Raw genomic sequence first — 25515 nt, forward strand, 5'->3', positions numbered from 1 at the left:
AGTGGAAGAGTTTACAATTTGCAGCTAGAGAAGTGCTCGTAAGTACATGCATGCGTCAAGTACCAGAAAGTAATACCAGACCACTAAGCTAATGTCTGCTTTACTTGCAGATAACATTTGTTGAGTATTGACTCAATTTAGACAAAAAATAATTTCAGCAGTATCACATGAACCTATCGGTACACTGCTGATGATATAAAGCCCTTTGTTACTAAAGATTCAGAGAATGACTGCCACTGGCACAAAACATTAATGACTTCTTTACAACAGAATGAGATGCAAATACAGCATGAGGACTAAAGGAGACATTTTACATCAAGAAAACATGACAGCATAGCCTATTAATTTTTATGAAAAGAAAACTGCTGCATATATTTTTTGCCATAGTAACAGCTACTATATGAGGCTCTGCCTGACAAAACAATTACTCTTCTCTCAAAATTGTACCAGCAAATCAGAATATACACCGAACTATTTTGCTGGTAAGAAGCTAAAACTTCGCAGATTTTCTCTAAGACAGAGGCAAAAGGTTTTCCCCACAGGGAAGACAGGAGGCACAGCTACCATGTGTGGCTTACTACACCTAGGGTATTTAATTTTTGTGAGGAGCTTAGCAAGAAAACAGATATCCAGGAGGAACTACAGACAAATGCTGCTACATTTAGTATACTGATACTCACTCTGATGTACTGAATGAGCTCTGGACTTCGCCAAAAAATCTGAATGGAACATTGCTGCTTGAACAAAAACAAAGAGACCTACTAACAGAATCCTGAACTAACAAGAAAAATGGCTTGAACCCAAAATGGCAGAAGGAAAAAGCTATGTGGGAAACAGTATTACCTAAGGAGGGGATAACTGGTATCTGGAAGAGCCAAAAATACTTGATTACACAATTATTATTTAGCAGAAGAGGCTTGTAAAACAAGGTGTTTGACAGGGCACCTAAAATTCAAAAGGGAAAATGAGAGAAAAATGAGGTGTCCAGAATGGGAAAATTGTTGAAACAGTAAATTGATATTATGAAATGTTCTCCTGGACACAACATCAGAAAAAAATAATAATAAAAAAATAGTAGCACTAGAACCACATTCCTGTTTGAATACAGACAACTTGAGATTTGTGATCACATAAAGTAACCAATGCTGCAAGGAAAAATGGCTACTACCCCAAGAGCTTTTGCAAAGCACACGAGCACATGAAAAACAGAGAAGCTGTTGAAAAGATCTGAAAACCATGAAAATTACACACAAAGTAGATATTTGACATTTCTTTAATAACATTTTAGCCCTGCTCCCCAGTACGTCCTCTTATATACTAATTATAGCTAGTTTCTATTACTTCTGTATGTCATCCATGTGGATTCTTTAAATCACATAGTAATTTAGCAGATTCAAGATCACGACACATACTTAGCTTCCACCTCTTTTAAAGAAACTGCTTTCTGAAGGCCTGAGTTTTCCTGATAGTATGGATTCTGTAACACTGTACGATCAAGGCATATTTTCTTAGAAAAGTCAGTTTGTTTGGGTTTTTTAATTGCTTGCATATATGACATAAGGTGCTATTTTCTTTCCACCCTTCCCCACAGAACTTAAAAAGAACCAAAGCAACATTCAAAGATGGGTCCACAGGTTTTGGACACATGTAGCAGAACTAAAAGAACTGTATGTAGTGTTACCCCTTCTAAGAGTTGGTGAGATGAGCCAGACACAGAAGATGCTTTTTAATTACTTTCACAGCTGCCTGCCTATCAATAAAGGGCTGCTGGTACCAGGGACTCCTGGATTAAATTCCACCCAATTCTAGGCAGACAGGATAACATAAGTTGAGTGGTTAGATCCTAATAATCACAAGACCCCCAAGTTTAATGGACTTTCTCCAGAAAACTCTATATTTGCCTTATTTTTACAAGCTGACAGCCACGAACTCCTGAAATATCCACTCTTTATTTCAGCCTAGGATCTCCTTTCTATTTATATTCTAGTATTTTTTCTTCCTTCTTACTCAAGAATTTCAGATGATCCAAAGGAAACTCTTCACTGCATTTAGAACACAACTGTCTGTACTTCTTCAGTTTTTGTGAAATCACTACTCGTTTCTTATTATGTAGCAAACAAGCTATGGGGTACTGATGCCATGTATTAATTGCAACTTGCTTACCACGGAAACATGCAGATCAAGATGAAAAAGCACACAAATAAAGCATGAGAAAGAGTTCATTTTTTAGATAAGGAAAGTTAACATTTCTTTCCAACCTTGCAAAAACAGAGAAACAACTAAAGAAACGATGGAAGACAAGCTTTTAATTTTCTGCAGCACTTTAGAAAACTTCGGACAAGCACAAATTTGTAGCCTAAGGCAGATTCCACTGAGACTAAGATAACTTGACACTTCCAGTAAATGTCATCAGACAACTTCCATCCAGTCTAGAAGGAATTATTTTATTTTTTTAATGAAGCTTACAGATTCAATTGTGTCTCTTATTTTCCTCAGATTAGTAATGATTACCACAGTTTATAATACACAATTTAAGGACAGTTTTTCAAGCAATAGTTGTATCTGAACAACTATTTAAGGCCATTTTTCACAGTCTTACATACTCACAAAGTCCCTGAGCTTCACTCAAGTATGCAAGTACAATTAGATCACACTCGTAGTGAAAGCTATTTGTCATCTAGTCATCAAGATTAAGGATAGCAGGACTTTGGAGACCCTGTTAACAGGAGATGTGAATGCATTAATCAACAAGTCATTTTGTAATAAAGTTCTTGACCACTAAAATAAGATGAAGGTACTAATACATGGAAAGAAGACCATACCAAGATTCATTATGAACAATTTTAGTTACTCAAAAGAATGTATGTGTCAGCTGTAGTGAGTAGGTTATTTCCAAACAAGCACCTATGTATTTTTTATTTCACTCCTTGTTTGTAAGAACAGTATTTTGCAAATGGACAAAAAGCTATTATTCTCCTCCTAATACACCTCAAAACTTTAGCAAAAGAAAGGACCATACAAGTATTGTCCATGCTATGCTTCCCCCAACACACCAGAAAACTGCCTCTGAATTTATGTTTACGTCTGAATTTCTTTCTTTCAGCTTGTCCTGGGCTATACATGCTTTGGGACAGGGACCATCTGTAATGATTGTAATTCAATAAAAGCATGAGTGCATGTTGGTATACAGTATACACAGCTTAGCTTGTGAGCTGCTACATACATACATGCCACATACAATCTTTTAGCAATACATTTATGGAAGAATAAATGGAAGAATATGGAAGAATAAATACTCTTCCTTTAACTGTCTTAGTGAGTTGAGACTGCTAGTGGATGTTGTATAAAAAAATAGCATTTTAAAACTATGCGAATTAAAACTGTAGTATCATTTGTTGATATTGTTAAATCTAAAGCTTGTCCCAAAATTTACACTGACACGGCTTTTCAAGGACTTTAACCTGCCCATATGAAAGTTATCTTGCAAACAAAATTGTATTCTAGGAAAATCCTTAAATTGCTGCTTTTCACAAAACAAGGAAACAACAAACATCCAAAGCGATGTTTCACACACACATAAATGGACAAATCATAAATGTCCACACTAACAAAACAGAAATACTACAAGCCAAACTGCAAAATGCTTAACAAATAGCACCAAAGTAAAAAAGAAAATCTGAATTAGCCTGAAGGAAGATAGCTTGTGAACTTACAGATCTATTTTAAAGGTCTATGGCCAGTGACCAAAAGGAAGCCAGCATTCCCTTGCTAGGCAGCAACATACTTTGTGATTTTCATCAGTCTTTTTGTAGTTTTAACAAACCATTAATACTTGGGATGGAAGAAATAAACTGACACAGATAAGTGAAAGACAAATGCAAAGATTTCTATTACAATAATCCATCAGGATTCACACGATCATACAAAATGTTTTAATGATATGCCCTTCATATTTGGAATATGTCAGCATGAACAATGTGACTTACATACCAGTATATAACTGTATGATCTATGTTTGATAATCTCAGTAATAATTAGCACCCTAGTCAGCAGTCTAAAGCATAGAAATAAGTGAGTCTCAAGCATCGAATTAAGTGATTCAGAAGCCTTTAGGTCAGACATAGCAATGTTAATAGTGCTTTAAAAAAAGTGTAACTAAGCCTTGTGTAACTACATTCCCCACTCCAACCTACTGCTAAAGCAACACTTCTCGCAAGTTCCTACAAAAAGCTGTATGTAATGAATACAATGGTCATGCATGAACACAAATTTGCTGCTGCTTCAGAAGAGAAGTTTAGAAACTTGTAACCAAGTGCAGAGAAAAGGAATAAAAAGTATACATATATCCCCGCCCCAAAATATTTAAAAAAACAAGTATACAGTCACACTTCATAAATGATAGGTAGTCATGAGAATTCCTGCAATAACCACTGAATCTCTTAAGTTTACTTGGCAACTGAAAAGGGACGAACCAGCTACATTTTCCTTGTTTTGGCTACAACAAAGTCCTAAACAAAGGGTTACAACTCTGAGATCATGAGATGTTTAGTGCTATGATTACATCTTGTTGTGCTTCCTCTTTGGATTTTTCAAAACCATTAATATTATTAGAAGATACGGGTCTAGGGTGGGACTTCACCTTAAGGAGGAAGTTCTAAAAAAGGTGCTGGAGATAGCTAAGTCAAAATGCACAAAATACCTTATTAGAGCATCAATAAAGTGTGACATGGCACAAAGCAAGCTTGAAACGGTTTCTCGACAGCAGAGTACAAGCAAGGAGTAAAAGAAAGGTTCTTCTGCTCTATCAATCTGTAAGACAAAAATGTCAGGTAGAAAGAAACAGGCAGATTTTTTTGGTGCAGCTCAATGTTGCACAGTTTTACTAGACAAAACAGATTACTATCGTGGCTATTTGCTACTTCTGACACAAATATGGTATAATAGAAGTTTGTAAAACCCAGTATAAAGTACAAGATTTAAAAATCTTACTAAGTTAATGAGATGCACATTAAGTCGTTCCACAATTAAGTATTCGTCATCTTGTATTTAACAGCATTGAAAATGAATCCTGACTGCATAATTGAAGAAATACAAACAAAAAATTAAATATCTCTGCTTAGAGAGACAGAAAAAGACATTAAGTATTCAATAAATATAAATTAAACTGGTGGAATGGACAAATAGGTGTAGATAGTGAGGATAAAACTCAAACAGGAATCTAAATCTGGCCATTTCATTTGTACCCATGTGTTTTGTTATGGGCTTTTGCTCTTATTTCAGCAAGAGAAGGGCATTCTCTATTCACATCCCAAGCACAGGGTCTACTATTAAAACAGTAAGAAGTATAAATAGTTTTCCATTATTATAAATAACAATTAATTTTGAGTACTTTTATCTGCAATGACACTGTCAAAATAATCCAAATAAACCAGAAATAGTCATTAACTGCTTCACTAGCTGAAGAAAAGTAACCAGCATTTTATCATGCATTCTAAAGGCCAGGTCAAACAACATATTACAAATCACTTCCATAGTGATGGTAACGTTTAATCTTTAAATTTGGAGCTAAATTTTTCACTATTTAAGTATTTAAGCCTCAAGTACTGGTTGTATCACAAAAGTTAATGTGACAGAATTCTGTAGACTTTGTCCGCAACCCAACACTGAGAATGCATTCATCACATATGAGCTCTACATACAGGATGTAGAATAGTGTTCTTGAGGGCTCTGTTTCTTGAATTTTCATTGCTCAAACATCAAAAAGTTACTGTGCTTGAAGAGAAGGCAATACTTCCTAGCCATGCAGTAATTCCTGGACATAATTCAATTTTTAGCCATTCCTCACAGTGTTATTAAAGACATACTATTTTAAAAAACTTATTGACTATAAGAAAACTCAAGAGTGAAATGATTGCTTGAATCAAAGGATTTCAGAACTGTTACCCTGAATTTCAACTACCTGATGACTGAAGTAGCTCATCCTTGTTTTCTCCACCCATATGTTGACTGGGAAGTGCTGTGTGACTTGGTACTCACCACAACCATCTATTTGAGGCATTTTCACAAAAGACAGAGTAAAAAAAGGATATTGACTATTTCACATAAAAGCTGACGTTTAAAGAAAAACAGCTGACACATTTGTTTCTTTAGGAAGCACAAAAAATAAAAGATTGCCTAAGAGTTATTTAAGGGGAAGAAAGGGGAGCTAAAAATGCCAGGACTCAAGTAACAAAAATGAAGTAATAGATGTTTCAAAAGTGACATGAAAATATTGGGAGGGGAAGAGTATTGCTTGCATAAATTCTTCTCTACCAAGTAAGTAACATTTAAAAAAAAAAAGAGGAAAAAAACAAAGGAGAGGAATAGGAGGAGAGAGGGGAAACAACATCTACTTTTCCCAAACAAGAAGACATGAAGAAAAATTGGGTGTCCTTCTTCAATGTGTGCAGCATTGTCATGAAGTATTTACTGTAACTGTATTAGAAAACCATAATCATGAAACATATCACTGTTCAGCATGCAATTCTCATGCTATGGCTTCCTATAATACACTGATTTTTTTCTGCATTAAAAGAGAAATATAAAATCTTGTAGGTAAATCTAAAGTAGTAAAATTTTGGCTAGATTGGTTTAAATAACAAAAACCCACAGTAAAATACTGAGATTTTTCAGTTTTTAACTGTTCATGGATTACGTAATTTCCAGCAAATACAAAACATTGTATTACAATTAATATAACTTTAGCAGTTTTAAGTAACACAGGTGGAAAACTGATTGAGATCATGAAGGACAGGAAAGAAAGGTTTTAAGAAGTATTTCCACAGTAAGTAAGCAGAGACAGATGAAAATGCACAGTGATCAGATTTCTTCTCATCTTTTCTGTGACCACCTTCTGCAGTCTGATTTCAGGAGGTCCTTTATTGGAGGCTGGTGAGAGAATACAAAACTACTGACAGTTCTACACTATCTTCTACTAAAAAGTCAAAGACAACTTTCGTACTATACAACTACCATTACTATTATAAGAACTTAATTAATTATGATTTGGCATTGTTGCCAGAAGCACTCTACATGCTTCTCTTGCCGTGATCACTTACTCCTGCCACACACTTTCTCCACCACTTCTGCAACTTTTCAGTGATAGCCGATGTACATCAAGAGTAATCCAGAAGAAAGGTTAACTTCAATTCAGATCGATTATCCAACCTTCATCAGTAAATGACAGATTTTTGTCACAAGGCTATCTAGCAACTGCTAAGAGTGGTTCAGTAGGTATGATACTTCAACACAAGCTCTGGAGCAGTGTCTAAACACGTGTGTGTTTCCTTTATCATCAAAAACTGTTACCAAACTCTCATTTACCTAAGTCTGTATGTATCAGGAAAAGCAGGGGCCAGTCACATTACAGCCCAGTTGGAACATGCCTGCTTCTCTACATCATATATGTATTCTGAGATTAAGCCACAAATTGCAGTAAGAGCACCTAGGATTTAAACAACAAAGTTGGGCATTTTTGATCACTTTCTGCAGTTTCAGCATAAACTAGGTCTTAAATTTTCCCTTTCTTGGGGCTTCACACATGTGGAATGATGAGCACCAAACATGTAACAAAATTACCAAGAGTTTGCTACCTCCTAAGAAATACACATTTTCTTTCTCTAAATTCTTACTGTGAGAGGTTTTGGTCCTCTGTATCTAGTAAAGCCCAGTTCACATGCCAAAAAACAAAATTAATTTCCTTTATGCAATGACTGAATACACAAAGGGAAACCCTTTGGATTCCAGAATATGGAAGGGGATTACCTCTGGTAGCACAGAAAACAGAGATTCTGAGCACTGATAAAAGTTTAACCCACAATGTCATGAAAACCGAGATACAGAGGAACCACGGTTTTCAAGAAATACAACTGAAAATATATCACAATATGAGAAACTATCATAAGCACACGTAATTTGCATGTAGCTTTTGATATCATTAATCCACATAAAACCTCGTATTTTGAATACAGACATCAAATAAATGAGCACTATCTTGCTGCATATTAAAACACTGATAACAGCATGTCTGGCGGAACTTTTGTATTCGTAAATAATTTTACAATAAAGCAATACTAAAGATTGTAGTCCAACTGTATGAATTCAGGAGTCTGAACTGCAGTAAGACTCAGCAAGGGTTAAGACTACTCATCCAGGATCTTATTATTGGAGTTACAGCAGCCTCTATTTGGAAATCACCAAAAGTGATTTGTCTGAAATGATTCATCAGCTTGCCTTCATTGATGCACAGACACCAATATTCAAGGAAATATGACCCAAAAAAAAGTTACAAAATAGAAAAGCAGCCTTAAACAACAACCTAGAAAAAAATAATGAACAACTTAACATGATCTGCTAGAAAACATGTATTAATTTTAAGGAACGAAAACAAAACAAAATCAATGAAGTGACTACACAGTTAACTACCTACTTGAAATGGAGACTCTTTAAATCAATTTACTGGTACAACACATTTTCCAAACTGCAGTACTACTGGCATCATGGACCACTGTTGATTGTCACCAATTTTTTTTTTTTAGTTTGTGCCCCCACGTTATTATGCCAAGCACATAAGGGAAGGAAATACAAATTTCGCCCCTTCAAAAGAGGAAGGAGAAGAAAAAAAACACGACCAAGAAAACCCTTCAAGTTTTGCAGCTATTCATCCTTTGAAAAGGTTTGTTATTTACATAAGGTTATTCAGTATTTTTTGAGAATGCAAATAAATAAAAAAAATCCATGTATTTCAAGCTTTAAACACTGGGCTCCAGTACGATGGCACTTAGAAGGAAAACAGCTTCCAGATTACACTAATGCAAGCATTTTGACAGTCAGACGATGCATCTCCACAAGATGAATCAAAGGGCATTGAACAGTTACACGATAGGAGTACAGTACACATAACGGGCACATAAAAGCTACAAAGATTTCTTGTTTTGTGAGCTCCTTATTAATTGCAAAGGTTTATGCATAGGAGATGTCTCAACAGTAATATATGTTGAGTTCTACCACTGATTCAGCATCTGTAGGTCTGCAGCAAAAAGTATTTTGTGGGACAATAGGGAAGCAACTAAACCTACTCACCTAAATCCAGCCTGAATTCCTACCCCCTTCTCCTCCTCCAGACTTGGGGCACAATTCTGCTACTTCTTTGTATTAACTCAAACCAGTATGCAACTGTGAGATGAGCTGGCTGTGCAACCAAAACAGAAAATCCATTATCCCAAAAAGATGGTTCTGACTGGTCAGTGCCCTAAATCACCTACAGTCATGAGCCCCTTAGACAGAAGGCCAAAACTGTGTTAGTGAATGAAAACTATCCTTTTCAGTGGCAGCCCAGAACTATACTACACTTAATTAGAAGTGAAATTACACAATTGTTTAAAGACTTAACTAAACTATTCATATTTGGGGAATGATTTATATATAAATTCATCTTCAATCCAGTGGAGAGCCATAAAATTCTGCTCTAGTCCATACACAAATTTTAATTCTAAATAGCTTGGGTTTTTTTTGTTTTGATTACTGCTTTAACTCTGGTTTAAATCAGTCTGAAGCTGATGACCAACAATGTAGCCATTAGTCCAAAATAAAAATCCATGTGCTTCTCCTGTACATCATGGGAACAAATTGGCAAAATTATGCCTTACGTTTAAGAGACCCAGAAACCAAGAAAAATTTTCTGTTGCATTTGATGTATCACTTTAAAATCTCTTATACACACACTTCCAATACCAGCTGTGAATCTTAGGAAAATTTTTTTTACTGTGAAAGTGACAGAGCACTGGAACAGGCTGCCCAGAGAAGCTGTGGAGTCTCCTTCACTGGAGACATTCAAGACCCACCTGGATGCGTTCCTGTGTGATGTACTCTAGGTGACCCTGCTCAGGCAGGGCGGTTGGACTAGATGATCTTTCGAGGTCCCTTCCAACCCCTAGGATTCTGTGATTCTGTGATTTTGTGATTCTGTGAAAGTCTTAGTCAGGATACTGCTACAGTAGCATTTTCCAGATATAGCCAGTAATGCTTACATTCATCTGTATGTAAAGTTTAAAATAAATAGAAATTAAAACCAAACGAAACCAAAAATCAAGCCACGATTAATTTCACACAACTACAGGTTGAGAGCATCAACACCTTGTTTCAGGTGTGAAAAAAATACTTTTATAATTTTAAGTTGAAATTAGCCCTGTTAGTCTACTTAAGCATTTACTCTTGATCTTCATGTTCCAGCTTCCTGAGCAGCAGTTACACGGTTAAAACTCAATGCCTATTAGAATAAACTTCTGGTGGGAAGTGCTAAGAATTCACCCCACTGCCTACCAATCTATCCAGAAATCTGTTCTCACTCCTACTTCCTCATGTCTGTTCCTTTCTGTAACAGCAGTAAGGGGGTTGGGAGTTTGCCTTTCCTCTACTGGATCACAGTTGTGTACGTGAACTATACCAAACCATATGGTAATCTCTTTCAATTCCTTTAACAGTAAGAGGCAAAACAAGCTTCCTATCAACTCAATCTGAAGAGATCCAGGTATGACAGAAAGCCTACAGATACCAGTGTTTGCATCTCTGTATTCACAGAGACCAGTTGCTAAATTCTGCTAATACATTAAAGTAACAAGCAGCAACTATAGAAATGTTGCTTCAAGGATAAGAGAGTGCAGTCCTGCCCACACTCATACAAGCACTTAGTGCAGGTCTCTTTTCACAGGTAATTAGCGACAGAACAAGAGGGAAAGGCTTCAAGCTGCAACAGGGGAGATTTAGACTGGACATTAGGAATTTTTTTTTCACAGAAAGTGTGGTTAGACATTGAAATAGGCTGCCTATGGAAGTGGTTGAGTCACCATCCCTGGATGTGTTTAAGGGTTGTTTGGATGTGGTGTTGGTGGATATGGTTTAGGAGAGAACTTTGTAGAGTAGGGATGATGGCTGGACTCGGTGATCCCAAGGGGCTTTTCCAACCTGAATAATTCTATGATTCTGTGCTCCAAGCTTCTCACTTCACCATACACAAAACTAGCCAGCTGCCTACAAGCAACTTGGAGTAGTCCAGAGAAAAAAAAAAAAAAGACCCAGATGCATTAGACAGCATGCATGAAGGCTCTGAGCTAAAGAAAATGAGTGTATTGAAGGAAAAACAGTGTCTGTGTAATGTGCAATGCCTGCAGAGCATGAGCTTCTCGCAGGAGAGAGAAACTGAATAGGAGAAAGGTTGAAAGCCTAAAAAAAACCTCCATAGCTGCCTGGAAGCTGCCAGGCAGTGGCAGGCCAACCAGAAATGCAGCGGAGATGGATTTTCCTTTCATGAGGGAAAAACATTAAAGTTCTACTGAACACCAAACTGCAAAAAACTAATAGGAAAACCCCCAGACACAGCACCTCAGGAGAAATTCCACTACTCACTCTCAGCAAAGAGCAGAGAAGTTTCTCATAAGGGCCCAACCTCTGGTTACAAGAAGTTGTGTTTATCTCTTCAGTAAAACTAGGATTGTCTGATCAAATACACTGGAATAAGATCTTGCTCATTTCATTTTCTAGAAAGTTAAAACAGATTTTTACAGAGACTTTATTTTCAATCTTACAAAATAATTGTTGCATTTTACAACAGCTTTTAGTCCAGCAACTAAGTTCTTACGTAAAACAGCTCAAAATTTTCTATGTATTTCCATACTAAGTTTTAGGGAACACAATTTACATGAACATGCAAGGAAATTACTTGACAGAAAATAGCTCCCTCAGCTGGAGCTGCATAACTTTTACTTTTTAGTTTAATTCAACTAGTAGAGTCTTTAAGTATATAACTAAACTATATTTGTATAACACCACGGTAATCTAATTATCTTATTTTAACTTTACTGTTTACTACTATGATCTGAAGTTCTTTATTACCACATAGATTGCTTATCAACAAGAAGCAACAATATCAGAGGGAGAAGGGAGCACAAACTGAAAGCAGCGTAAGGTGCTGCCCATTACCTGCCCTAGAGAAATGAAAAACACCAAAGAAAAACAACAGCCAACTAGCTGGAGCTGTATCCAAGATCTGCCTGTATTAAAATATAATACAATACAATCAAAACTAAAGTAGAGTTGTCCATTGCATCATTTCTTCAACTCTAATAACATACACAATGTGGAGACAAGACATAGGTGATACTGCATGAGACTGAATATTCTACCTTTAATTTATAGGTGTTAATGCACTTGTAAGGTGCAATGACAGATCCCTGACATTCGATATACTGATAACAGAAGTGTTATTTAAAGAACCATTCATTTCTCATGCTAAGGTTAAATACACATCCCTCTCAGTTTAAAAGATCTGAACATTTCTTTGTCCTTACTTCATTAAAAAAAAAAGGGGGGGGACAAAAGTAATTACAGAAATAAGGAACTAAGCCCTAAGAGGAAACCTTTCTATATCTGTATTTGCCTTTAAAACTCATCCTTCACTAAAACACTACTCTAGACATGACTAAGAATTGCCACTTACAGCATAACAAATACAAACAATTTTCTTTTCACTGATACACAGCTATGAAAAGAAAGCACCTTTCTATTTTCTTGGTTCTGCTTTATGTCATAAATGCATGTTACAAGGATTAAACACCCAAAACCATAAGGGCTCAAATGTTAGTGTGAAAAAGTTGAAAGGTTTCAACTCTTCCTCACTTAAACCTTACAATGACCACTGGCGAGAGGATGTCAAAGGTGCCACTAGCCTATAACATTTTCAGCCTTCAAAAGACAGCTGTAAAAAAGCCAAAACCAACCAACCAAAAAAAAAAAATCACAAGAAACCATACAAACTCACCTTTGAAAGAAACTTCACAATCCACATTTAAAAGCAGTAAGTTAAAATACTAAATAGTCTAAAAGTTAAAATACTAAATCTTAAAAGTCCTACAGGGTGATACAGATTTCAGAAAGCTCACAGAAACTCTTCAGGAAAAAGGTTCCTTAATTCACACCACAATAATTTAAGGTTCAGTTAATGTCAAGCACCATTATTTCTTAAGGGCTTTTCTGAGATTCTATGTTAAATAGATTTAACCCCAGAGATGTAACATGATCCAATAATAGTTACGACTAAATTACAAGTTTTAAAGTAGACAGCCATCAAAGTAAAAACAACAAGCAATCATGGATTCAGGAAATGTACATTCTCCCATAGTCAGCTAATGGCAAGTTTAATAGGATGTGATGGATTTTTCTCCACCAGGAGAAAATACTGCCTACATTTCTGCTTCAACAACCCACGCCAGCTGACTAATGCAGTTGTATTTTTGTCTCGTATGAGGACGGTTACTTGCCCATCCTCTAGCAGTTGCAAAATGAAACATTAACAGCAGCCGTGGGGTGAAAAGAAAAGCTGCTCTATTTGGTAGCCAAGATCCAAAGTACAGGCCTTTCCCCTCAAACAGTGGAGCTCATTTGCTGTCACAGGATGATGAAAAGACACAGCATTTTGAACAAGGCCACTTTTAAGGCTTAAAGTAGCTAACTGAAGATACTTTTAAGAAGTAATAAATCTTCATGGGGAGGAAAAGTAAAGGGTTCACAGAAATTAAAAATAGGGTTCTTGGATAGATAAGAGCCCTTGGGAGCTCTGACGTTGTTGTTGGAAAGAAACACTGGTAGATCAAAACAGGTTTCTTAAAACAACTCATCAAATACTATTCAATGTAAAACCTCTTTCCCCTGGCATAGCAACCATCCTAATGGTAACTGACCAATCACAAAGACACTCTTCTGCCACACTACCGAGTAATCAGCATATCCCTGCAACTAGAAACATTTTATGCAAGCACATGGGCTTCAGGCTTGCAAAAATTTAAATGTTTCACTGAGTAGATGTACAGATCTCTGTAGAAGTCTGTAGTTTATCACGGAAATAAAATTTAACGTGTATTTATAAGTCTTGCAAGATATTTGGTTTTGGCAGAATATAAATAACACTGCTCTAATGTGTTTCAGCATCATGGTATCCTGTCTTAAAAACTAGGCATTTTGGTAAAGACTGTCATCCTTCATATAAGAAGTGGCAACTGCAGAGCCCACAGAGATATTTAAACTTCTCTTTGCATTTTCTTTGAAGTTTCAGAATAGTGTTTGGGCATTCTTTAACAGTAACAAGAAAGCTAACAACTGAATTCAATAAAAATTGCCCAGAAATGCTTTCTTACTAGTGCCATGGATACCGCTAGTAGGACTGGAAGCAATTTCTTAGATAAACTATCTATAGCTTCCAACACTTCCAAACAGTACATCAATTAGATTGTGGAGTTTACTAGTATTTTTCCAGAACCCAATGTGCTCAGTAGCAGGGCAGTAACTTGATATGAGAAGCAGTCTTAATAAAGGATTCTAATATTCACTGTACTACAATGAAAAAAGCTTTAAAATCTGCTACAAGAAGAGCTTTCAAGTAGCAAGACAGGCATCTGAAATCATTTTAGATACTTAATGCCAGTAGTTTGCCTAATTGACTTTTAAATGCATACCTAAAACTAGGCCTTGTCAGTCTATCTTTTCAGCATTGTCTTACTGTCTCTATTGCCTTTCATTTTAACTTCTAGCAAGGAAGAACTTGACCAAAGGAAGGGAACCTTGGTAACTGTCAATGCCATTGAGAATTAAATGAATGGTCTGTATCACCTCCTGCAGTCACTACTGCTTCTGCAAGCCCCAGCTGGAACAGCAGATCTGTCTTGGCAGAAGGCCCAGATCTAATAAGGGGAAATGAATTAATATACTTTGTAGGCATAGATAGCTCTTGTAGCAGGTTTACTTTTGCCCTTCTATTTCCTGTCTCCCCTTAATTCCATTTGATACCTTCATTTCTCTAATCCCACCTTGAGAAAACAAGACAGTTTCACTGACGATCCATGATTAAGATTTTAAGGCTAAGAAAGCACTACATGCAAGAAAAACAGCCCTGGTGTCATTTACTTCTAAGAAATTGCCTACGAGAAGTCCAACAACACTAACAGCAATGAAGGGAAAAGTGTAATTTAAAATACTCAGCAGTTCTCTGAAACCCATATGATGTCACATTTACAGTTTGTATTGCCTTGACCCAACTAACAAGTTAGAATTCCTTGCGTTCCAATTGACTTCTAGCAAGCACATGGTTCTGCGTTCAAAGATGACAGACAGACCTACAGATAAATGGAACACATAGATATATTTAGACGTATTTACATAACTTTTAATCAAGAAATACCTGGTTTGCAACTCAGATGTATCTAACCTAAAGCAGCACCTTTAATAAAGAAAAAAAACCCACAAAAACAGTTTCCAAGCATTAATGAGCTGGTCCTGACTGAAGGAAGGTGACACAGGCAACCCTCTTTTCATTTCATGAGGTCCTTGTTCAAGGCCAAAGCCCAAGAGCACCAGCACCTCCAAATCCCCTTTCTCCTGCTGCTAAAATATTACTTTGGTATCAGAAAGCAAGCAGTTGACACCAACATGACCATAAATTCAATGCATTTCCTAATAAAACTGAATTGTTCCCTTTTTTTCCCCTAAAACATCATGCTTACCATTTCATCTCCTTATTCACATGGTTCTTGTGAGACAAACCACTGCAAGAAAAGAAATATGCAGTACAAAATGCTCTGAATGTAGATACTAAGACTAGTTTAAAGTCCTAACATGCAAACTTAAAGAGCAAGCTACACCAAAAGATTAGAACTGAATAATCTAGCATAGCAATATCAGTTTGCTTCAATGTCTGGATGCCTGAAAACACAACACTTGTTTTAAGAACCGATAAGCCATCCAAAACTAAATTGCTGCTAAAGTAAAATGAGGTCTAACCAAACAACCACAAGCTGAAGTTTTCTACCAAAGAATCAAGAAAAAAAATAGCATATTTCAGGTAAAAACTTGCTGATGAGGAAATAGATTCATATGGAATTTAACTAAGTATAACAAGTGGCAAAGTAATCTTTGCCAAATCCTTTATGGCAATTCTTATGTTTTTATGTAAAGCATTAATACCTCAAGGGAATATCAGCATTAGCATCTCAAGATAATAAAATACAGTATTAAATTATTATTTTGTGACATCCTTGAACATTTTGTTCAGATATTAATTGCATCTCAGAATATCTTCAATATCTCAGTTATCAAGTTTCTTCAACACCTTCAGAATGAAATTCTCCATCTCCCAGAAAGCAGAAACTGTAGTTGGCCTCTTTTTAATTTTCAAGAAGTTCTGAACCATCATCCACATTGTCAAAAAACTTCCCCAAACCATTTCAAACCACAGATCTGCTTTACCACTAAAAAGCAAACAAGTGAATAGCTAACATCAGCAGATTTTAAATAAAACTACTCCTACTCTCCTTTATTAACTGATCTCCACTTCCAATTTGCCTTAGATGTTTTAAGAGGTGGCTATTAACTATCTAGAAACAGTTATTTTATGGGTTAAAACGACAGTACCAGTGCTATTTAGTGAAACTGGATTTGTCAGTGTTGGTAAAACACAGGGCATTAATGGCATTCTTTTTATTTCTATTTTAAATGGCTTGCGTATTTACACAACTTTAGATTATTCTGAAATACTGAAATCCTTCACTGGTTGACAGAAGGGATTTGGAAAAAAAAAAACCACCAACAAATAAAAAACCCACCCAAAATCCAAACCCATTCTCAAGAGTTAAGTATTTCAAATTATATAGTCTATCAAAAGCCATTAAACAACCAATAGCACATACCAGTTATACCACTACAAAACTTCATACCATTCAGGCGAGAGGGCATTTAAAAAGATGTTCAGATTTGTATCTCTTAAAAACACCCACAGAATTATGAAGATTTGTTTGTGATCACCCTTTTCTGCAGTTTTGCAGAGGAACATCAACTTTCAAACCTTCAGAGCTGCAGACAAACAATATAATGCAATCCCAAATACTATAATTAATACTGAATTAAACTTAATTCCTATGAATCTTGTGACCTCACTGGTAGCAGCCTCAACTACCAGACTGGGCAACTGCTGTTGCAAGCAAGGATACATATTGAAATTAATAAACCACACACAAAACATTGTCCTTCGTGAAGGAAATGGTACGTAACGGAGCTCAAGATTCTGAAGATGAATGAAAATCCTATGAATGAAGTTTTATCATTAGGAAAAAACAAACTTGGACTACATGAGCTCCAAAGGTCTCTTCCAACCTCCAACATTCTGTAGTTCTGTGATAGACAGAAGTAATACATAACCCTCCCTACGTCTGCTGTCAGAGCAATTTCTGATTATCATCTCTTTAAAAGCATACAATACTACACAGATATTTAAACCTTGAGAAATATCAATCTGAGATTCTTGTGATCTACTGGAATAATACACAAAGAAAGTGTTAGACCAAAAGAACTTCCTGTTTTGACCATTGTTGGCATTATTATTGCCAAAGGACATATTCCAAAGTCAAACAGAACCAATTCCTGACAAAATTATTTGCTGAGCTATAATAAGAACTCACTGTGAAGGAAAGCAAAAATAGTCCTTTGGAGAACACTGTTTTCCAGAGTAAATAGAGAAAACAGAAGTAGTATCCTAATGAAAACATCATATAACTAAACTGATTTTCTTGGTTAATGGTAAAAGCTTGAACAGCATCTTTCAGTTTAACTGTTAAAGACTACCTTTCTCAGGAATCAAATATAGCATTTCATTATACAGACAAAATAAGGAATATTTACCTCAGACAAGGAGTACCAAGACTGCAAAAAATCCCCTCTCACCAAATACACCCTAGATCATAGATATTACTTATGTAACTGGGAAATGACAGTTATGCTTTCTCCACCAGTATTTACCTAACCGTAAATAAGATAAGCAAGAAAAAAATGTAGAAAGCCAATCCTTTCTACGGTAGGATACTCTGATTTACGCACTGATTGTAATCGCCTTGGAAACAAACTGTGAAAGTTGGCCAAAATTACTCTTGCCCTTGAGAAGTGACATGTCAAAGTTAGTTCATTTACCTCCTGCACCTTCCCTACTGAAATGATCTTTTCCTGAAACACATGACAGAGATTTGGAACATCATGCCTTATTTGAAAGAACACAAGGACCTTAAAGCTAACTTAAAGCTTTTACTTCATCTATTGAGCTTCAGTTGTGGGGATGAAGCTCACACAGCACAGATTTGTCAAATAAAAAAGCCAATCATCTACCTCCCAGTAGCTGCTCAGTCCTAAAAAAAACAGCTAAAATAACAGATTTGTTAACAACCCTGAGTTAGGTAATGGGAGATTTTGCAGAAATCACTTAAGCATTTGCCTAGGGCACTGAAAATTGAGTCTGTGACCATACCTCCACCCTGGCCTCTTGGCTATAGTCCTCTTGTTACGGGATTAGAAGCTTCTCAGTTTTTAGGTTGTTTGGGAGGTGAAGAGGAATGTTTGGAAATGTTTCCAGAAGTTGAAGTAGCGTTGCCTTATCATGTTCTTTTAAGCATTTTACGGGTGTTCTGCACAGTGTTACGGAGATGCTTGTGCAAGCATATTGTATGTTTGTCACTGGTACCAGACCAGTTTTGTTTTTCTTTGAACACCCTAAGTTGACAGTGCAGGAATTTACTATCTTTCATTTCTCTGTTACAGCTGCCTGCAAAGGGGGAATATGTCCACATTCATTCCCTTCAAGCAGCATGAGCTCTTCTTCATCTAGTACTTGAATCTGGATGAAGAACAGGTCAACTCAAGGAAGCTATTCAAGAATAAGAAATGAAGTTGGAAAGCTATAGTTGAGTACAGTGTAGTTTCCTAGGGGGGAGGGCTTTTATTATCCTCCTTCCGGAGTAAGTTGTGGTTAACAGGGGAAAACTGATATGCTTAAGTCGTCTAATTAGAGGAGCTTTTCAGGTTCTTCCCTTTCTTTTCTTCTCTGCTCCACCTTTTCAAAACTGAACTTTTCTTGCATTAGTTACTGCTGTTTGTGGGTTTGTGGTTTGTTTGTTTGTTTTACTGCTGAAAGTGGCATATTTTTCTGTGTTTTGAAGTATGTTCACATTTAGAAAGACCCATTCTTTTAGGTTTTGGGTTGTTTTTAGCATTTAAGGAAGCACTTTTCTGAGCATTTCTCTGTACTTATGTTCTCATCTAGCTTATCTTGAAATGCTTCTCCAGAAAATAAGACACTGGTTAGTGTCTCTCTGAGACATTTTGACTGGCCCACTGAGCATGCTCAGAGGTCTTAATACCAAGGTTTTATCATTGAGCAGTGATAGCAAGAAGCCTGGTTTTTGCCACTCTGGAACAACAAAAACATAACCCTAATAAAAATGTTTTTCCTGTAGAAAGACAGAATGCTTCCCACAGGCTACGAGTTCATCCTTCTTTCAGCAGTGAAAGAAAAAGACAATCCAGAAATGTTGAAAATAAATGCTGAGCGACTTTTCCATTATAGAAAATGCTACTTTTTTGACATTTGTGACCAAATCTTTCTGAAGTAGATCTACTTTTCTGAAACAAAATAAAAAATGTATGGCTTAGACATGTGGAGTAACTGGAAATATACCAGATCTGTTATTTTAGCTGTTTTTTAGGAAATTTAGGAAATTTTAGGAAATTATACTATACTCAACTATAGCTTTCCAACTTCATTTCTTATTCTTGAATAGCTTCCTTGAGTTGACCTGTTCTTCATCCAGATTCAAGTACTAGATGAAGAAGAGCTCATGCTGCTTGAAGGGAATGAATGTGGACATATTCCCCCTTTGCAGGCAGCTGTAACAGAGAAATGAAAGACAGTAAATTCCTGCACTGTCAACTTAGGGTGTTCAAAGAAAAACAAAACTGGTCTGGTACCAGTGACAAACATACAATATGCTTGCACAAGCATCTCCGTAACACTGTGCAGAACACCCGTAAAATGCTTAAAAGAACATGATAAGGCAATGCTACTTCAACTCCTTCTGGAAACATTTCCAAACATTCCTCTTCACCTCCCAAACAACCTAAAAACTGAGAAGCTTCTAATCCCGTAACAAGAGGACTATAGCCAAGAGGCCAGGGTGGAGGTATGGTCACAGACTCAATTTTCAGTGCCCCAGGCAAATGCTTAACTGATTTCTGCAAATCTCCATTACCTAACTCGGGGTTGTTAACATGCACGATTCTGTTCCATCACCATAGTAACAAAGCACGTACATTTTAAGGTGCATATGGGGGCTCTTCTAGTGGATGTGTCAAGCTGAATACAGCTAAGACAATATAAGATTTATTAAGCTAGACTTCTTCAGTACAAATAGAGAAAGCATGAAAGTACTGTGCCAGAGATCATCACAGGACTGTTAAAGCAGTGGTTACGCATCCATCAAAAAGTTTTGTAGAGGCAGAAAGAAGTCAAAGATGAAGCAAGACTCAGTCAGGACAATTATGGGCCTTTATGCATAAAACCAGATGTGTATTAACAGCCCGATTTGAGATACACTAACTTCTTTGGGAACCACAGAAGAGAATATCGTAAAAAACATTAATAACCATACACTTTACCTACCAATCATAAAAACATAAATAGGAAAAAAGATCCAATTAGAAAAAAAAAATACTGATTGAGAAATGCCAAGCAACTGGCATTTTGATTTCAATGAGAACTGCAAGTACTTGGCACTTCCATGCCTGAAGCAGGAGACTATACCTGTAGCATACACCAGTGCCTACTAGCATGCCAGATGCACATACCCTATAGCAGCATGACTTCTCCTAACAGACACCATTATCACCTTAAAAAAGCCAAATTTAAAGCAAGTTCAACATAACAAATGTGTTATTCCCTCATCTTCTCATACCACACTAGAGACACTTCTCATATTAGAGGAAAAAAACTCAAACCAAACCCTTGAATTTTGGTAAGGATTAAGAAAATGGCGCTAGCAGAAAGAATATAAGAAACGGCACATTAAAAGTCTGAGTAGAATTACAGCAATATTACCAACATCTGAAATACTCCCACAGTTAAAATCTGAAGATTCAAGACCAAAACCAGATTAAACCACTTAAACAAACAAAACCCTAACAAACTTGTTAGAACATTGTTTTAATTTTCGCTATTAGTATTTCTAGAACTTTAAGGCTTATTAAGATGCAGTCTTCAACTACATACCACCACCTGTGTGCAATCAGAAGGTGCTGTCCTCTCTGGCACAGGATGAGAAGCAAACAAGGCAAGGGCCCCCCCAGTGAAAGAAAATGGGTATTTCCTAGTATTGAAGGTTTGAGAGCAGAATACATGCAATCTGATTATATTCCTGGCTCTGTCTCATTATCAAAATTCATGCAAATTCATTCCCCCATGGCACATGGATTATATTTGCACAATCTCAGTTCACAAGCTTGAAAATTCTCAAGCTTTGAATTTTGCAACTTTGTATGCCCCTCGTACACTTATTATGTACCTTATTACAGGCAAACATAACTTCATTTTTTTTTTTCTTAAAATCTAGTAAAATTAAAGTAAGAGACAGCAACCCCCAATTTATTTACTTTTTTGGCATAACATAATTAGCACAGACCAGTAGCACTTGAACTACAAGTAGAACTTAAATGAGATACAAAAATTACCCCCTGGAGAAGGTACAGACATACCTATCCTAAGTCCACCCTACTAGGAACTTCCAGTTTAGTCTTGGTCCTAGAGGGACCAAAGACCAATGGCTAGCAACAGTAACTAATGTCTTAAAACATATTGGTTTGGTACATAAAGTCAGTTACTTAGGTAGACTAAAAAAGAAACAAATAACAAAAAACAACCCAGACTTTCCTATTTTAAATGCAGAGGCCTCAACTTAAATCCTGAGTTAGTTTCTTTACACCCTTCACGTGTGTCCCAGTTCAAGGCTCAACATATTAAGGCATGCTGTACGGGTATCCAGAGTATGCATGCCATGCATAGTAAGAAATACCTAGGGCACAGAGTACTTCTTCACAGCTGAGAGGCTGAAACATTTCTAGGAAGCTACATAAAAATTCCTAAATCAGATCAAGTTCTGCAGTTCCTCCTTTCACTACCCTTATTTAATCCTTTCAAAAGGTTAAAAAGAGAGAAATTACTTCTGTCCTTGAGGTTTATACTACTTCACCAAAACAGTTCTGAACAATTTCTGAAAGAAAAAAAAACAACTCAGGCAGGAATCCTCACTGAGAGTTATATGTTAACCAATTCTAGGTTTATTTGTGGAAGGCAGTCAGTATCAGTAACAATTTTTATTAAAACTGACACTAGTTTTCAGTAATTACATGCTTTACTAGTGAAATTCTTGATACTTTTTTCTTGCTACACTTGTTTGTTTGCACCATTTGGCTTTACTAAAACTGAAACAAATCAGTTTCATTTTGGCTTTGACCAACTTCAGTTAGTGCTGCAACTCGTCAGTACAAGTCAAAGAAAAAGGGTAGCTGTCATCAGTTGTCAGATCATTTTTGGGAAGACCTATGTATTTGGTACTGTTGGTACTGTTTTTCTGGAATTTCTTTTTAAATAAACAAGACACCTCTTCCATAGACGTTAACAACATCAGGTCTCACAAACCATTCAAGTCAAACATCAGCTTACAGAATTTCTTTAGGGGTTCGGAACAGGTGAGTGCTTGATGTGCCATAGCAGAAGGATGGATTATAAGACTTCCTCACCTACCTAAAATATTACACATAGCAGTAGTCAAAATTTTCAAACACAACAGTGAATACATCTAAGGGGAAAAAAAAAGGGGGGGGGGGTTGTGGAATTTTAACACCTCCTTTTTAAGATGGCTTACATGCTTCAACAGTACACGTTTGCGGAACTCTTGTGTAACATACATGTGAAAAATATTTTCTTCTGAATGGAAGTTTGGTACCAGACAGCAATGCAGAATGGAGCACAGTAACTGCTACAGTTTCTATGGCCTATTTTCCCTGTTTGAATTGAAGCATTTACTGTCACATGACAGTGAGTTCTTAGAGAAAAAAAATACTTGTGATCTCCTTGCATATATAGATGTGTTTATTATCATTATATTGGGACTGTTTTATTAGTATTATTTATTTTCCCCTCCTTATTTGGAGCATTGGGATCAGGGCCTGCCACTGTGTGTGGCAAGTCACTTGTTATTTAATTGGAGCCACATTTATAACCAATTATAGTACTCAAAGCACTTAAATGCACATCTTCTGTTCCTTAGCATACCTAAAGATTTGTTAGTCATTTGATTTTTTTTTTTTATTATTTTATTGTCACACACAGGAGAAAACCAGTAAACATAAAATACTGAATATAATAAATGAATACATATTATTTTAACAAACTGATATCAAAGATACCAGCATTAACATTATGCAAAAGATAAGCTTGAAAGGATGTGAAAACACATGCACCTAAAATGTCTGCATACTTCCTACAAGAAGCTGCTGTTCAGTACCACCATAGTCTTTGAGACTGAGAAAAACCACAGGAGTAATGCCAGCCAACAGATTTTACTAGATCATAGCCTAAGCACTACCAAAATAAAATAAAATAAAATAAATCTTCTCTTGCGAGTACAGGAAAAGTAAGTGCAACAAATGTATTGCTATTGTTTTAAGTCTAGAAATATATGTCAATACAGCATACCAGAAAAGCATCCAGTCCCCTTCGTTCCCTCAAAACAAGCATCGCAGAAGATTATTTCTGCTGAATACCAAGACTGGTTAGAGGATACACCTAACAAAGTGTTAGGAAGTATTAAAAAATGTTGCTAATGTATTTACAACTTATTAAATTCTAATTTGAAATATTTGTACCACATTAGTTGCCAAAAAATTAAATAACTGCTTCACAACTAGAAGTGCTTTCAGAAAGCAGAATGAGTATTTTCAAGGGAGAGAAAGGAGAACCAAATTTTATGTTTTCAGGGACTATTTAATTTATGTTTACAACCAATTCCAGCCATTCAGTAAGTGTGCAAACTGTACCAGTTAAAATTTGCTTGCTTAAACATTGTTGCACATTAGAACTGAGAGGAAAAAGACAAAGACAGTTCCTTTCTAATATCTCCATAAAGAAACAGGGATCCTCAGCAACATGGCAACTCCCAGCCATCCTTCCAGTTCCTTTAAAGAAACTGCAACATGTTCAAATCAATAAACAGGAAGAGAGAGAAAATAGACAGTTAAACATTAGAACACTACCATTTAAGACAGTATACACTGTATGCTGTGTCATGGTTACTTTTTTTTGAATCGGGGAGCAAAAACCAAAAAAGACAAAAGTATTTCCTTTGTCTCCCTTTTAAACTTGTGTCAATACTCTGAAAAGTATTTTTTGTTTCTGTTTTTTGTCATATCCCACCAAACCACCACCAATGTATACTATTTCTCCAGATACACACAAAAATGGGTTAACAGCAACCAAAAACGCCAGTGTTTAGCCTAAAATTCATTAATAATTCCCTCAATTTTCATCCTGTGAATCCAGTTCTGTTGAGATATACTGCTTTCAAGAAATGTCTCTATTTTTGAAACACACAATGATGTCCTCATTGCCACTTTAACACTTCAAGTATACTACATTTTAAATGAAAAAACAAAGAAAACACTAATTTTTTAATTGAAATATTATCCCTGGCTCCAGTTAGACTGAAACATCCAGAAAACATTTTTCTCCAATACCACAGTAATCAAGGGTTACTGCTAAGATGGACCTTTTATTTTTTTTGTTTAAAAAACCCCAACAAATAATAAACAAAAAACCCCTGACTCCCAGATTACATAACATGCAAATTCACTTTCATCTTCAAAATAGTGTCACATAACACAAAGCCTAAGAGGCAGCAAGTAGTAGTTCATATGACTGGAGAAGCTTCCCAAAATAAAATATATCAGAATTGTAATGATTCATATAATCAACTGGTTTAGAGGCTGCTTTCCTTAAAAAAAATATTTAAAAAAATCAACTTTTTACAAATTCCTTACATTAAGGGATGAAGAAGTTCAAATTCTATATTCCAAAGTCTACAAAATTAGCCTGCTGAAGTGTTAAAATCCTCCCAGAACTAAGAACCCAAACTAGTTGGCTTTACTTTCTATAATATGATTTAATCTTCATCTTTCAGTATCTGTGCTTGTAGTACAAGGAGTTCTGGAGCATGAATTAAGTATAAACAGTATTCTCATAAATACTGAAGGAAGACTTGGATGTAGCATATATTATATTTTAAAAAATCAGTTCAGCTTTTTCAAACCGTATTAACATCATAATCCAGGGTCTGTTAAACACACAGCATTAGTATACACTCTATGTTTCCTTAATTTATAATCTCTTTAATTATCTAGGAAATAAAGTCTAAGATTACCTATATTTATGTAGAAAAAGAATAAGCATATGACACACTGAATCCGTAAAGATACATTATGTAAAAACAAGTCTGCATATAATTCAAGAGCACAACCATTCCCTGAAAAAGAAGGAGGCCACCTGCAATACAGAGCAAAGTAAAC

General features: G+C 36.0%; 1 protein-coding gene across 3 annotated transcripts in view; it reads right to left on the minus strand.

Moving 5' to 3' along the window:
• Positions 1–25515, minus strand: part of SPRED1 (sprouty related EVH1 domain containing 1) — a 63008-nt gene that overhangs the window by 33041 nt on the left and 4452 nt on the right. Inside the window, exons 1-2 of one of the 3 annotated variants that reach the window (XM_051621462.1) lie at positions 4990–5063; positions 4700–4809 (exon numbers count right to left, since the gene is read on the minus strand). The exons of 1 other annotated variant lie outside the window; for it this stretch is intronic. In XM_051621462.1, coding sequence (XP_051477422.1) covers positions 4700–4728 — 29 coding nt within the window. In that variant the 5' untranslated portion in view covers positions 4729–4809; positions 4990–5063. Of the gene's footprint in view, positions 1–4699; positions 4810–4989; positions 5064–25515 lie in introns of those variants that run through there. One more of the 3 variants, XM_051621463.1, reaches the window with a different exon arrangement.

This window comes from Apus apus, chromosome 5 (assembly GCF_020740795.1).
Source record: "Apus apus isolate bApuApu2 chromosome 5, bApuApu2.pri.cur, whole genome shotgun sequence".
NCBI classification, from domain to species: Eukaryota; Metazoa; Chordata; class Aves; order Apodiformes; family Apodidae; genus Apus; species Apus apus.